Source organism: Entelurus aequoreus, linkage group LG18, assembly GCF_033978785.1.
Source record: "Entelurus aequoreus isolate RoL-2023_Sb linkage group LG18, RoL_Eaeq_v1.1, whole genome shotgun sequence".
NCBI classification, from domain to species: domain Eukaryota; kingdom Metazoa; phylum Chordata; class Actinopteri; order Syngnathiformes; family Syngnathidae; genus Entelurus; species Entelurus aequoreus.
Genome location: NC_084748.1, coordinates 18,376,524 through 18,392,436, shown reverse-complemented (window position 1 = coordinate 18,392,436; position 15,913 = coordinate 18,376,524). Strand labels below are relative to the sequence as shown.

Here is a 15,913-nt window from a genome sequence, read left to right as displayed (position 1 = left end):
TGTATGTATATGTGTGTATATGTGTGTTTAGACACCCCTGTTTTAGGGCATAAGATGACGCTCTTACACAGTCGTCGCAGTCAGTATTTTTAATAATGCTTCTGCTAAAGTTACTGTATCTAAACAGAATCATGCAATCTTGTCTTTTCAAAGTTCCGGACCGGGTCTCAAGAAGGGCAAAAGCAGAATATTCTACGGAATCCACGAGGTAAGAAAGTGGCAGCCAGCGAAAAAGAAGATCATAACATGAGGAGTTACCACATGTTTGTTCTCCAGGAGTTCCCGTGCGTCGCTGTGGTCGGGCTGGATGACGCCACAGCAGGTGTGTGCGGGGCAGAAAACTGGGACATCGCCAAGGAGAACATCCGACAAGCCGTGTCGGGTAAGACGCCCTGCTTGTCTCACTCTGAAGATGTTTGACGCTTAAGTGGCCAACCTGGTTGACGAATGTTCTGCTTCTTTGCTTTCAGCTGGCTGTCGGGTACTTCAGGACCTGGAGGTGACGCATGTGGAGGTGGACGGCTGCGGCGATGCCCAGGCGGCAGCAGAGGGCGCTCTTCTGGGCTTGTTTCAGTACGACCAGCTGAAATCCAAGAAGAAGCCTAAAGTGACAGTGCAGCCTCACGGAAGGTAAATCTGGCATGAAATCGTTATTTTACGACAGCATTTTGCACTGCCTTATTTCCTCAAACGGTGGCGATTAGGGGGTTTATTTACTCAACTGCAGAGAGAGTACCTAGTGTCTATCAGGGGTAAGGCATTAATTGAGCGGATAGGGGCTTTTTTTTGTAGAAGTGCATTATTATAATAATATAACATGTTATTTTCTCCATTAAATAATTATTTTGTAATAAAAGTGTATCAAAGTCCATAGTCACCTAGTGGAATTACCTGTTATTTTGTTACATACAATTTTGGGATTTGTAAATTGTATAAAAAAATATGTAATAGCCACACCATAAGGAACACCTTACTGTATGTCTTATGTGTGTGATTGAACTTAGTGCCGACTCGACGGCGTGGGCGAAAGGAGTCCTGTACGCAGAAGGCCAAAACCTGGCCCGCCTCCTCATGGAAGCCCCGGCCAATCACATCACTCCGACTGCTTTTGCCAACACTATCCAAGAGAAGTTGGCGCAGCATGGTGACCGGGTCAAAGTCCAAAAGAGGTTTGTTTGTTTATTAACCTTTTACTACAGAGTACAGCTAGAATTTTACTGGTTCAGACCACACACCAGCATCCTTTTTTTCCCCTAATCAGTATTGCCTGGCCGCTCGTTGCTTCTCAACGAAAAATGAAAAAAAATGATATTGTTTGAATTAAAAATTAGGCCAAATTTTCCTATACACAATTTTATCACAGTGCTGTAAAAGCATATTGCATAGTAAAAAAAAGAAAGCACCCTATGATAACACCGCTATGTCCAACAGAAATCCATTGTTTTGCACTTTCAGATCCCAGGCATGGATAGAGGAGCAAGGTATGGGAGCATTCCTCAGCGTGTCCAAAGGCTCAGAAGAGCCCCCTGTCTTCCTAGAGCTGCATTACAACGGTTCCCCAGACAGCAAGCAGGCCCCGCTGCTTCTTGTCGGCAAGGGAATCACATTTGACAGGTAAAAGCAACAAGGTGATGACCAGAACCGGCCTGTGGTATTAACACACTATGCGGCTGTTTAGGCCCACATGATCATGGCTTGGGATTTTGTAAAGATTTACATTTTTTTAATTTAAATCCATCAGTTTTAAAATACAGCGTCAAAAGTTCAGATAAAATACACTACATGCCAAAAGTTTGGACACACCTTCTCATTGAATGCATTTTCTTTCTTTTCATGTCTATTTACATTGTAGATTGTCACTGAAGGCATCAAAACAATGAATGAACACATGTGGAGTTATGTACTTAACAAAAAAAAGGTGAAATAACTGAAAACATGTTTTATATTCTAATTTCTTCAAAATAGCCACCCTTTGCTCTGATTACTGCTTTGCACACTCTTGGCAATCTCTCAATGAGCTTCAAGCACACCTGTAAAGTGAAAACCATTACAGGTGACTACCTCTTGAACCTCATCGAGAGAATGCCAAGAGTGTGCAAAACAGTAATCAGAGCAAAGGGTGGCTATTTTGAAGAAACTAGAATTTAAAACATTTTTCAGTTATTTCACCTTTTTTTGTCAAGTACATAACTCCACATGTGTTCATTCATAGTTTTGATGCCTTCAGTGACAATCTACAATGTAAATAGTTATGAAAATAAAGAAAACGCATTGAATGAGAAGGTGTCCAAACTTTTGGCCTGTACTGAACATTTTGCTGTCAAAGATCAATAATAAGAATGTTTAAATCAAATTAGGAATGTGTAACACAACCTACCACAAATGCAAAATGGTTCATTCCTTCTGGACAAATCCAGCATGGACATTGCTCACATTAATGTATTCACACACAGCACCAACATTTGGGGACCAGGATGAGGTGATAGAAGACAGATAAAAAATATTTAAAAATCATTTGTAGCAGCATCAGACAAAGTTATGTTTAGGTTTCACTTTTTCATCTCCTACAGTAGCATAATTGTGGTGCGTTCAAGGAACCTTGATAAAAGTTTGAAACAGATGCGTCACTTTTTAAAGATAGGGGAGCCTTAACCCCACGTATATGCACTATAAATTATAATTATATTGATGATGTATTATTATCCGCTAATGATAATCCTACATTAATCATAAATGTATCCATACAAAGTCACGGCGACATTACATGCTGTGTTTTAAAGGGCTAGTTTCAAAGTCATTTTACGAATAATTAGTTTTAAAGTGCATGGAAACATAATAAATGTGTGTATGTAGGGCGGTGATGTTAAGTTTAGGGTGGGGTGAGGGCCCTTTCGGAGTATATTAATAAATAAGTAAATATAAAGACCTAAATGGGGCCACAAAAAGCCTGCTGATGACTCCGGTGCGTTTGCATACATTTTCTCTCTGCAGTGGTGGCATTTCTCTGAAGCCTTCCGCCTCGATGGATATGATGAGGGCCGATATGGGCGGAGCCGCCACCGTGTGCGCGTCTGTCGTCACGGCAGCGACCCTCAAACTGCCGATCAACATCATCGGTGAGCGCCTCGATTGGCATGGGGCTATCATTCGCGATACCTATTAACAATTTGGTAATACTGTGGGTTTTTTTGTTTCCTCCAGGTCTGGCTCCGCTCTGTGAGAACATGCCCAGTGGAAAGGCCACCAAACCAGGTGATGTGGTCACGGCTAAGAATGGAAAAACAATCCAGGTACAATGGTTAGACCTTAGCATCCCTACATATTATGCTAACATATGTATTCAAAATGTCTTATGATGTTATTGAACGTGCAGGTTGACAACACAGATGCAGAGGGAAGGCTGATCCTCGCTGACGCACTCTGTTACGCACACACTTTCAACCCCAGAGCTGTCGTCAACGTCGCCACATTGACAGGTGGAATTGGTTATTGAATCCTACTCTCAAAACATTTGTTATTCACACAGTTTTATTTAGGATGAAACTGAATTTTTATTTGTAGTGTTTTGATAAATTACAGGATGCCTGGTGTGCCAAATGGTAGTTACGTACAACCATCCATTTAGTTATTCATTTGACATCAAAATATTCAATTTTTGGCCCATGGTTAAATTTGAACTTGATTAAATAATTATGAGTACTGGTCCTACATTGACATTATTTTTAAATAAATTTATAATTTAAAGTATGTTTTTCCAATAAATAAAAAAAAGTCGTTGTATACGTGCGTTTAGTTACAATATAGACATCATGTTTACCATTTCACATTCCAACATGTCCGTAAAAAGAAAAAATAGCTTCAATGACCTTGGAAATTCTTAAAGATAAAAACAAAAGGTAGGTTTTTTTACACACGTTTTGGATTAAAATCAATCACATTTTATTTGTATAGGCCTTTAATCACGAATGTCTCAAAGGGCTTCACAAAATCCATCTGCTGAGATATATATATATATATATATATATATATATATATATATATATATATATATATATATATATATATATATATATATATATATATATATATATATATATATACCAACTGCAAAATGAATATCCCACCTGGTCACAAATATATATGATTTTTTGTATTTTTATCAGATTAATCACATTTTGGAATTTCGATTAATCACAGGTGATTACTCGCTTGCATAATTAAAACGTGCTTGAGAAAAGATCTCAATAATTTCACACAAATGCAATTTTATTGTTTATTTATTGCTTCAAAAATCGAAATAAATTGCATAATAATCTAAGTGTGTTCTTGATTAATGCAATATTTTTTGTGATTAATCACCTGAATTAACTTGTTAACTATGAGAGCCCTAATTTATAGTTTACTGGCTGGACAACACATGAATTTCACATTTAGTATATTTACACCACTACATGTGATTTTAACAGGAATAAAATGTATTTTATTTAAATCCTAGTTCACCAACTTTCCCACTAAGTTGCTAACCTACCCAGAAACAGTGATTTGATTACCTTGTCTACGACCATGTGTTAATATCGACTTTGTCTCCAAGGCGCAATGGATGTCGCGCTGGGCTCAGCCGCGACTGGAGTCTTCACAAACTCCGATTGGCTGTGGGGGGAGCTACATAAGGTCTGCACTACAAACACATCTCCCAGCGCCTCCTGTGTGACAAAAAAAGCATGTTTGTGTACGTGTGTGTGCAGGCTAGTGTGGTGACAGGTGACAGAGTGTGGCGGATGCCTCTGTTCCAGCATTACACCAAGCAGGTGACGGACTCCCAGCTGGCGGATCTCAACAACATCGGCAAGTACAGCCGGTACGTATCTCGCTACATTTTCTAATGGCAGCGTCTGCATCTGCAAACGTAACAGCTTTTTCAAATTTTTTTTAGTCTTTAATGCCGTCTGACCGGTTAATTTTCCTCGTAGGTCCGGCGGAGCGTGCACGGCAGCTGCCTTCCTGAAAGAGTTTGTCACATCTCCTCATTGGGCTCACTTGGACATTGCTGGAGTGATGAGTAACAAAGATGAAATCCCCTACCTGAAAAAAGGCATGTCTGGAAGACCAACACGCACCCTGGTGGAGTTTGCAGCCGCCTTGGCTCACCAAGGCTAACCAAATGATGAACACAGTAAATGGTCAATTGGTAACTTAAAACATGCAAAAATGTACTGGATACCTAATTTATTGGAGAAAAAAAATCATCATTCTTAGTTTTTAACATTATTTGTGTTAATTTTTAGAGGACCATTCAGCACTGTTTGATTGATGTATATACTAATAAATATTATGATCAAACATACAGGGGTTTCATTGTAAAACAACTTTGTAAAAAAAATTTGTTTGCATCACAGATTATGTTCCGCTCATATTTTAAATATTGACAGGAATGTTCACTTTACGGCACACAACTTGATTAGGCCCCATGCGCATGCGCTAACAATCCAGGAAGTTGATGTTGGAAGGGTATATATCTCTGCGCAGCCGCAGTTAGGTATATTTCATCAGGCCCAGTGATGGCGTCGTCCATGAGCGGTATGTTTCCCGGTCAGCAACCGCCAAATCCACACACCGTCCCTGGAGCGGGTGCACCGGGCCAACCCGGATTCCCCGGTACGGCGAACCGGAGCCAGGGAAACAACACGCTGGTGGATGAACTGGAGGCGTCTTTTGAGGTGGGGGATGCTAACAGGCTAATCTGGCGGTAGCCGCTAGTGCTAATTGTTGTTAGCACAATAGTCGACGGATTATGATGTACATCTCTATACTTATATAGTATATACTTAGTTATGATTATACCTAATTGACTATATGGATAATTATAATGTTTTAAATAAGTGAATAATTTGTATAGTGCTTTTTTTTTATATTAAGCTTTCGCTTGGATTTTGCTGACGTCACGTCCGGCTCCCGTCCAGCTCATTAAATATGCGTGGTGGTCATGCTAGCTCTGTTCTCAAAGTACTAGGCGCCATTTAGCCTATTTCGAAGAAAAAATGCCCTATGCGTGTGTTGTTTTCGGCTGTACGAATCGTTTAAATCGCGAAAAGGATCATCGTTTCTTCAGAGTTCCTCGACCAGTACTCAAAAATGGCGGAAGAGCGCAAGATTTCACGAAACGACGAGAAAAGCAGCTCACACTCTAGTCTGGTGGTCAGCAACCCGCGGCTCTCGAGCCGCATGCGGCTCTTTTGTGGCTCCCTGGAACATTTTTAAAAAAGGATTGATACTGGAAAAAGATGGGGAGGAAAGACTTTTGTTTTAGTATGTTTTTTGTTTTGAGGACAAACATGACCCAAACATTTCCAATTGTTAGAAAGCCCACTGTTTCATGTGTTTGTGTGTATGCTTCACTGATGAGAGTATTTGGTGAACATCGTTTTGTCCTACTAAATTCGGCGGTTCTTGAACTCACCATTAAGTGGACTGTCACGCAACAGTTTGTTTACATGTAACATCTTCCACTCCTCCTTTGTCTCATTTTGTATACCAAAAGGTTTCTCATAGTCATTCACATTGACGTCCCAATGGGGTGAGTTTTCCTTGCCCGTATGTGGGCTCTGTACCGAGGATGTCGTTGTGGCTTGTACAGCCCTTTGAGACACTTGTGATTTATGGATATATAAATAAACATTGATTGATTGATTGATTGAAATGTTTGGTGAGCTGCGTTGATGTTATTAATTTGTTGGAGTGCTAACTGGGCATATATCGTCAGTGCATGACTGCAAGCTAATCAATGCTAACATGCTATTTAGGCTAGCTGTATGTACATATTGCATCATTATGCCTCATTTGTAGGTATATTTGAGCTAATTTAATATTATTTACTTTTATCCTCTTTGTATATCATTTAGTTTTGCATGAAGACATGCACCTGGGGATAGGTTGATTGGCAACACTAAATTGGCCCTAGTGTGTGAATGTGAGTGCGAATGTTGTCTATCTGTGTTGGCCCTGTGATGAGGTGGCGACTTGTCCAGGGTGTACCCCGCCTTCCGCCTGAATGCAGCTGAGATAGGCTCCAGCACCCCCCACGACCCTGAACGGGACGAGCGGTAGAAAATGGATGGATGTCTCATGACACATTATCTGTATGTAATATTCGCTGCATTTCTGATATTTGTTTGTGTGCCATCTTGTTCCAGACCACAGCAAACATTACCTAGCTTGCCAAAGATTGTGATAAATTTATTAAAAGAAGACAGCCTGCTGTTTCCTTTAACTTGGACACACACATCTATACCTTTGGCCATTAAAAGACAGTAATTTCCAGGAGTTATCTCACCTTCTGAGTAGCCTCTGATTTACCAATGGTTTCTAATGTTGTAAAAAAGTGTAGAATAAATATTACATTTCAACATTTCTGTCAACGAAGACTTGCTTCAGCCTGCGACACATGGTCATTTTAATATAAATGATAAATGGGTTGTACTTGTATAGCGCTTTTCTACCTTCAAGGTACTCAAAGCGCTTTGACAGTATTTCCACATTTACCCATTCACACACACATTCACACACTGATGACGGGAGCTGCCATGCAAGGCGCTAACCAGCAGCCATCAGAGGCAAAGGGTGAAGTGTCTTGCCCAAGGACACAACGGACGTGACTAGGAAGGTAGAAGGTGGGAATTGAACCCCAGTAACCAGCAACACTCCGATTGCTGGCACAGCCACTCTACCAACTTCGCCACGCCGCCCCGTAGGCTAATATAGACACTTACGTTATGTGTTGCCTTCATTATAAGACTTATATAAGGCTTTTATTTTTTTGCGGCTCCAGACAGATTTGTTTTTTGTATTTTTGGTCCGTTTTGGGTTGCCGACCCCTACTCTGGCATGATAACTAGTTACGCGGCCCGGTGTGGTCGGCGTCCGAACTTCTTAGAGGGACAAGTGGCGTTCAGCCACGCGAGATTGAGCAATAACAGGTCTGTGATGCCCTTAGATGTCCGGGGCTGCACGCGCGCCACACTGAGTAGCCCAACGTGTGTCTACCCTGCGCCGACAGGCGTAGTCCAAGGGAGCAGAGTCGAAGAATGAATGAGTTTGCAGTGATCACTTCTTTAAAGGTTTGTTTGATATACTTTTAACATTTATTATTCCCCATTCAGCTAATATCTTGATAGTATTTGTAGTTCTTAAACACATGTTTGCAAGAGCATTTCAAAAGGCCCCAGCTCGGCGAATCTAAATTAAAGAAAACAATTATGAGCAAAACCTACAAGAGTTAAGCTTTTACCAAAGGCAACGATCATAAATGAATATTTATACACATACACAATGTTGACATCTATAGTTATATGTTTCTAAAAATGGGGAAAAACACGCTACTCGTAAACGGCACGTGCAACAGCAACAAACATGGTGTGGACGCGAAATCTTGAAAATCATCCTTACCCGAGCAAAAACAACACATATTTATCCGACAAAGTCTTGATACCAATTTCCTTGACCAGGCCACACACAAAGAAGTTGTAGACCTCCATGCTTTTCCAAGTTTCCATCTGTTTTGTCCTGTAGAATTGCGTCTGGAGCACAATAGTTCGATATGTCTGGAAACGTGACCGACGTATAATCCTCAATATCACTCGACTTGACAAATCTTTTTTTATATTAAGTATAACGAATCCATTTCATTGCATAGTTTGATTTTTATCTGCTTTTTGCAGGAAGATTTAAGCCTCTTTTGTACTCAGGAAAATGTGCGCGCTGCTTACTGTACAACAACCATCTTGGCTTGGTTGACCACCACTGGTTTTCACTCCCGGGAAGAAGTCCTGTGACGGAACCAAGTGTGTGAATGTAAGTGCGAATGTTGTCTGTCTATCTGTGTTGGCCCTGTGATGAGGTGGCGACTTGTCCAGGGTGTACCCCGCCTTCCGCCCGAATGCAGCTGAGATAGCCTCCAGCAACCCCTGCGACCCTGAACGGGACAAGCGGTAGAATATGGATGGATGGATGGATGGATGGATGGATGTCTCATGACATGGTTGACCACCACTGGTTTTCACTCCCGGGAAGAAGTCCCGTGACGGAACCAATGCTTCCAGGTTCAAGTCAAACTGGGAATTATGCCTTTCTGGTGTCATTTGAGTATTATGACACTTTATAAATTATTAATTTAATTATGATAATGCAGTAGTATTACAGTATTGCAAAAAAAACTGAACACTTTGATGAATGCAGTCATTTTTTTATGTTTGTTGCCTTGCGTTTTTAATAGGGTAGTGAGTCAAATGTTGTAATAGCCAATGCATTCGTTTTTTTAGGCATGTTTCGCATCATTGGTAAGCCAGGACTATGTCAATGGCACCGACCAGGAAGAGATCCGAACCGGTCAGTGAGCACTGTTTGATTTTGTACCACGACTCTCGCATAATGTTTAAGTATTTTTAATATTTTGTTGTGATTGTGACTTACAGGTGTGGATCAGTGCATCCAAAAATTCCTGGATGTGGCCCGGCAAACAGAGTGCTTCTTCCTGCAGAAAAGGCTCCAATTATCTGTGCAGAAACCAGAGCAGGTGGTCAAAGAGGTACCCGCAAAAGTCGCATGCAGCATACATTAGGTCATTGTGTCACCTTTTTTTTTTTTTGCACTTTTGCTCTCGCTGCAGGATGTGTCGGAGCTTCGCAACGAGCTGCAAAGGAAAGAGATGCTGGTTCAGAAGCACCTGTCCAAACTGCACCAATGGCAACAAGTGCTGGAGGACGTGAGCGGGCAGCATCGCAAGCCCTCGGACCTCCCGCCCCCAGGACCGCTAGGCTTCATAGAGCAGCCGTCGGCTAGTATGGCCCCTGCCCCTTTAAAGCCAAACTAACTGGGTAGGAGAAGTGCTTTAACAAAGAAGCGCTCGGATTTGGACTACTCTTGCATGTTAAAATGAGCTGAACGACTGCGGGAGCGAATGAATTAAACCGGGCAAGAGGAGACCGCCTACAACATGAACTGAACATTTGCAACACATTATTTTGCTACTTCCATGGAAACAAGGCGTGAAATTATGACTTGACTCAGTTGGCATGAATTCACTAAACCAGTTTCCATGAAACTATGGACTCACATTTTGGTGAAGCATGAGGAAGTCATGTTTACTTTTTGCCGTGTGCTCTGTGGTCAAACGAAGCAGTGACCAACCAGATCGAGCTGAAAAGATAACCAGCCGCGAGAGAGACAGTACACAACACCGTCCCCTACTGGACTGGGGTGGAACTTATTGACAGGCCCATTGTGATTTTTCAATTAATTACTCTATAGCAGTGGCCCCCAAACTACGGCCCGTGGGCCGGATGCAGCCCGCCAGCGTCCAAAATCCGGCCCGTGGGAAGTCCCAAGTTAAAAAAAGTTTTTTTTTTTTTTTTTATCTGTCCTTTTCTAATCCATTTTTTTACCACTTTTTACTCTCGTGGTCTCCTAGCCGCTCAGGCAAATCATATTGTCTAAAAATGCATTTTCCCATCGATAACGTGACATTATCATCGGCATGCTTTTTCAATCAATTAGTGCGCTATACAGTACCGTTCAAAAGTTTGGGGTCACCCAAACAATTTTGTGGAATAGCCTTCATTTCTAAGAACAAGAATAGACTGTTGAGTTTCAGATGAAAGTTCTCTTTTTCTGGCCATTTTGAGCGATTAATTGACCCCACAAATGTGATGCTCCAGAAACTCAATCTGCTCAAAGGAAGGTCAGTTTTGTAGCTTCTGTAACGAGCTAAACTGTTTTCAGATGTGTGAACATGATTGCACAAGGGATTTCTAATCATCAATTAGCCTTCTGAGCCTAAGAGCAAACACATTGTACCATTAGAACACTGGAGTGATAGTTGCTGGAAATGGGCCTCTATACACCTATGTAGATATTGCACCAAAAACCAGACATTTGCAGCTAGAATAGTCATTTACCACATTAGGAATGTATAGAGTGTATTTCTTTAAAGTTAAGACTAGTTTAAAGTTATCTTCATTGAAAAGTACAGTGCTTTTCCTTAAAAAATAAGGACATTTCAATGAACGGTAGTGTGTGTATATATATATATATATATATATATATATATATATATATATACACACACACACCCCTGCTCTATTGTATGAAAGTATTAGTGCCATGCTTACATTTATGACAGTAAAAATTGAATTATGAGGAAAAAGTAATTTTCAAGACTTGTATTTTTTCTTGAAATATTACAAATGTACTTTTTCAAAATCACCCCCCTTTTTTGGTAAAATATTTGTTTCCTTGTCATTCTTTCAACTTAATTTCCCTTAGTATTTGGTTTTACTCCTTGTATCTTTTCATACATTTTTTCTTCTCTTTCTTTTTACTGTACAAACAACATATTGCGGTATTCCTTCACTCTGGACTTTGTGTTTTTGTACACCAGTGCAGATATTAAAATGCTGACATTTAAAAGAAAGCCAGGTTCTTCCTGTGGTGTAACTTACTTGAACGTTAAAGATGGCGCCACATCATAAAAATAATGAACGCTGACAGGCTGATGCATCAAATGTATTCAGCGACTTCACACTATGACAGACTTGTTTTTGCCTGCTTCACAGCTGTCACCATTCCAGAAACTACTAGCCTTCTACAGTATTACACAAAAGTCAGTACACTCCTCACCCGTTTCGTGCACAAGGGACAATACCATAAAACAGTGATTCTCAAACTGGTATGTTTACCACAAGTGGTACGCCAAAGAATCACTTGATTAAAGTACAGTGTTTTATTTTCCTGGATTCTGTGTGTAGTATTACAGTGGCCTAAAATAATACACTCATTAAATAACAACTCTGCCTTGTTGTTAATGCATACTTAGACCTACTATGCTACTGTATTTTAATGTTGGTCATTATAGGGGTACTTGGAGAGGCGAGTTTTTTTGAGGTGGTACTCCAACTAGAGGTTCGCCAAATATCTGTTTCTCGGAAGACACGATCGGTTCATACATGCGCGAAGACTACGTCACTACGACAGCAAAGACTTACTGTGGAGCAAAGAGGACGTCCACAATGTACATCCCAACATGACAAAACAATCAACAATGTCCCCACAAAGAAGGATAAAAACAACTGAAATATTCTTGATTGCGAAAACAAAGTAGATGCGGGAAATATCGCTCAAAGGAAGACATGAAACTGCTACAGGAAAATACCAAAAAAGAGAAAAAGCCACCAAAATAGGAGCGCAAGACAAGGACTAAAACACTACACACAGGAAAACAGCAAAAAACTCAAAATAAGTCACGACGTGATGTGACAGGTCGTGACAGTACACCTACTTTGAGACATGAGCTACATTGATGCATGGTTGGTTATGGTTTAAAGCAGACCTGGGCAAATTAAGGCCCGGGGGCCGCATGTGGCCCGTTGAGCTTTTCAATCTGGCCCGCCGGACATTCCAAAATAATTTTTTTAGATCTTTAAGACGGAAACTGCAGCTGCCATTATGATGTGCAGTCATGTTTTCTAATGACCGTAAGTCTTGAACTATACAAAGTATTTCAATGGTTGGAATCTGCGCTTATGGATGATATACCAGTTACTATGGTAATCTAATTAGTTACTATGGTAATCTAATTAGTTACAATGGTCATCTAATTAGTTACTGTGGTAATCTACGTCACAGCAGCTCAGACGAGGCACCAAGCAGTGCGGGCGGGAAGCGTTTCCACAGACGCGGAAGGAGATTTTCACAACAAAGTTCTAAAGCTTAGTGATGTATAGAATAGAATAGAGTTTAATAGAATAGAAAGTACTTTATTGATCCCTGGGGGAAATTCAGCAAATATCAGATTGTAGGTGGGGGTTTTTTTGTACCCTTCGCGTTCATATTTCACTGTTTGTTGCATTTTAGTTGCGTTTCACTTAATTGTCAAATATGTCGATTCGAAGGTGGTGTGACGTTCATATTTTGTCAATATTCAGTGTTTTATTGTTCATAGAAAAATTTTAAATTCCATTACGTTTTTTAAGGCGGTCTGTCATAATGTTTTTATCATTCAATCAGACATTAATGTGAGGTTTTGTATTAGTGTTCCTAAAAATAGATATACCGGCCCCCAGACACATTTTTTCTCTAAAATGTGGCCCTCGAGTCAAAATAATTGCCCGGGCCTGGTTTAAAGTCATATCCAACAATTGCGACAACGACTTTTTACTAGGGATGTCCGATAATGGCTTTTTTCCGATATCCGATATTCCGATATTGTCCAACTCCTATTTACTGATACCGATATCAACCGATACCGATATATACAGTCGTGGAATTAACACATTATTATCCCTAATTTGGACAACCAGGTATGGTGAAGATAAGGTCCTTTTTAAAAAAATAAAATAAGATAAATAAATTCAAAACATTTTCTTGAATAAAAAAGAAAGTAAAACAATATAAAAACAGTTACATAGAAACTAGTAATGAATGAAAATGAGTAAAATTAACTGTTAAAGGTTAGTACTATTAGTGGACCAGCAGCACGCACAATCATGTGTGCTTACGGACTGTATCCCTTGCAGATTGTATTGATATATAATGATATATAATGTAGGAACCAGAATATTAATAACAGAAAGAAACAACCCTTTTGTGTGAATGAATGGGGGAGGGAGGTCTTTGGGGTTGGTGCACTAATTGTAAGTGTATCTTGTGGTTTTTTTATGTTGATTTAATAAAAATACAAAAAAAATTTAAAAAACGATGCCGATAATAAAAAAAAAAACGATACCGATAATTTCCGATATTACATTTTAAGAAGACAGCACGTACGGCTGGGGAAGATTGTCTCGGACAGTCGAACCACAAACACTGGTACTCCTCAGGGCTGTGTACTCTCCCCTGGCTCTTCTCCCTGTATACAAACTGCTGCACCTCCAGTCACCAATCCGTAAAACTGCTCAAGTTTGCGGATGACACCACCCTCATCGGGCTCATCTCGAATGGCGATGAGTCCGCCTACAGGAGAGAGGTGGACCGGCTGACGTCCTGGTGCAGCCTCAACAACCTGGAGCTGAACGCCCAGAAAACAGTGGAGATGATCATGTACTTCAGGAAAGTCACAGCCCCACCATCCCCCCTCACCCTGATTGACTCTCCCACCCCCGTCCCCATTGTGGACTCCTTCCGTTTCTTGGGCACCACCATCACCCAGGACCTCAAGTGGGAGCTGACCATCAGCTCACTCATCAAGAAGGCCCAGCAGAGGATGCACTTCCTGCGGCAGCTGAGGAAACTTAAGGTGCTGACCGAGATGCTGGTGCAGTTTTACTCAGCCATCATAGAGTCCATCCTGACCTTCTCCATCACAGTGTGGTTCCCCGGCGCCACAGTCCAGGATAAGAAAAGACTGCAGCGCATCGTACGTGCTGCTGAGAAGGTGATTGGCTGCAAGCTCCCATCCCTCCAGGACTTGTTCTCCTCCAGGACCAGGAGGCGTGTGGGTCGGATCACAGCTGACTCTTCTCACCCTGGACACACACTATTCTCCCCTCTCCCCTCAGGCAGGAGACTACGCTCCATCCAGACCCACACCTCCCGCCACCTGAACCGTTTTTTCCCCTCGGCCATCAGGCAAATGAACAATAACTCCTAACAGCAGCTCCTTGAATTCCTTGAATCCCTTCTAAGTCTATCCGATAGCTCAGTCACAGCTCTTTTTATACCAAATATGTGTTATATGTGTTTTATGTCGCACGTTTGCACCAAGAAAAATTCCTAGTTTGTGAACCCGTTCTCAAACAATGGCAATAAAACTATTCTGATTCTGATTCTGATTCTGATTAAAGCATTTATCGGCCGATATTATCGGACATTTCTACTTTTTACTGTCAACTGAGTTTCGTGTTTTTTTTAATGATTTCTGCTGGTGGTGTGCCTCCGGATTTTTTCAACGCAAAAAATGTGCCTTGGCTCAAAGAAGGTTGAAAAACACTGGACTAAATTGTTCCACCCTCGGCCACGGGACTTTCTCACCTGACCTGCTGCACCGGCCGGTCTTCCACCGCTAGGGGGCGGTGGCTTTTTTCTTGGCTGACATCTTGAGAGCAGCGAGGACCATCTTTGCCGACACGTCCTTGTTGTTTGTGCGTCTGAAGCAGTGATTGGGGAAAAAATAACATGTAGCTTCGTCCGTCCTCTTACCCAGGAACGAGGAGAGGCGCACGGCGTTGGACAGTAAACATTTACCACCCCTTTCCCCTCCGCTCTCTCGGGTGATTAGCTTAGCACGTTGCTATCAGCGCGGTTTAAGCTAGCCGGCTCTTCGCTGCTGCTGTGTCCGCCTGGAGTGTCACCGCAGTCGGGCTCAGATGAGGCAGCCTGGCGGGTAGCGAGAGGCTGCTGTCGGTGTGTGTGCCACCGCCTCTGGACTACGGAATCCCCCTTTAAATAAAGACACGAGTCTGGATATGGAATGGTGCATGCCGCTGGGCCAAGTTTGAATACACCCGGAATCATAATGGATAGTCATCCACTGTAAGTAAGAAATCATGAAATAAGTGTGTGTGTATGTTGACGGATGGTGCCGCATTGAACAGGCAACACGGGAGGGGGTCATAGGGGGTTCCTGTGCTTGCCTGGCAACCCGCATTATTAACACGTTGCTGGGATATTTTTTTTGTGCGTGTGCGTGGGTGTCTTTTTGTACACAACACAAGCAACACGATGTATTTGAACGCAACACAAAGTGACAAATGTCACCATGCCGCCTCACTGCCTTGTGATTAAGAAAGGCCTACTGAAACCCACTACTACCAACCACGCAGTCTGATAGTTTATATATCAATGATGAAATCTTAACATTGCAACACATGCCAATACGGCCGGGTTAACTTATAAAGTGCAATTTTAAAATTCCCGCCACACTTCC

The 15,913-nt window shown here is 41.5% G+C and overlaps 3 protein-coding genes across 4 annotated transcripts in view; all 3 read left to right on the top strand.

Annotated features, from left to right (window-relative positions):
* The window catches only part of lap3 (leucine aminopeptidase 3), a 10,384-nt gene extending 5,040 nt beyond the window's left edge, over nt 1-5,344 (top strand). The window contains exons 3-13 of the mRNA XM_062026694.1: nt 154-208; nt 277-382; nt 471-630; nt 1,005-1,169; nt 1,456-1,614; nt 2,992-3,116; nt 3,202-3,290; nt 3,374-3,476; nt 4,592-4,671; nt 4,746-4,858; nt 4,971-5,344. Of these exons, the coding sequence (XP_061882678.1) occupies nt 154-208; nt 277-382; nt 471-630; nt 1,005-1,169; nt 1,456-1,614; nt 2,992-3,116; nt 3,202-3,290; nt 3,374-3,476; nt 4,592-4,671; nt 4,746-4,858; nt 4,971-5,157 (1,342 nt within the window). The 3' untranslated portion in view covers nt 5,158-5,344. The remainder of the gene's footprint in view (nt 1-153; nt 209-276; nt 383-470; nt 631-1,004; nt 1,170-1,455; nt 1,615-2,991; nt 3,117-3,201; nt 3,291-3,373; nt 3,477-4,591; nt 4,672-4,745; nt 4,859-4,970) is intronic.
* A 154-nt stretch (nt 5,345-5,498) lies between these two features.
* Nucleotides 5,499-13,507, top strand: med28 (mediator complex subunit 28). The gene is made up of 4 exons (XM_062026695.1): nt 5,499-5,717; nt 9,315-9,381; nt 9,468-9,580; nt 9,662-13,507. Exons 1-4 carry the CDS (start codon nt 5,559-5,561, stop codon nt 9,863-9,865), a joined length of 543 nt encoding a protein of 180 aa, XP_061882679.1. The 5' UTR covers nt 5,499-5,558; the 3' UTR covers nt 9,866-13,507.
* Nucleotides 13,508-15,060: 1,553 nt separating this feature from the next.
* LOC133633895 (methylsterol monooxygenase 1) overlaps nt 15,061-15,913 on the top strand; it is a 29,647-nt gene continuing 28,794 nt past the window's right edge. Inside the window, exon 1 of one of the 2 annotated variants that reach the window (XM_062026692.1) lies at nt 15,061-15,519. In XM_062026692.1, coding sequence (XP_061882676.1) covers nt 15,458-15,519 — 62 coding nt within the window. In that variant the 5' untranslated portion in view covers nt 15,061-15,457. The remainder of the gene's footprint in view (nt 15,520-15,913) is intronic. The other variant, XM_062026689.1, reaches the window with a different exon arrangement.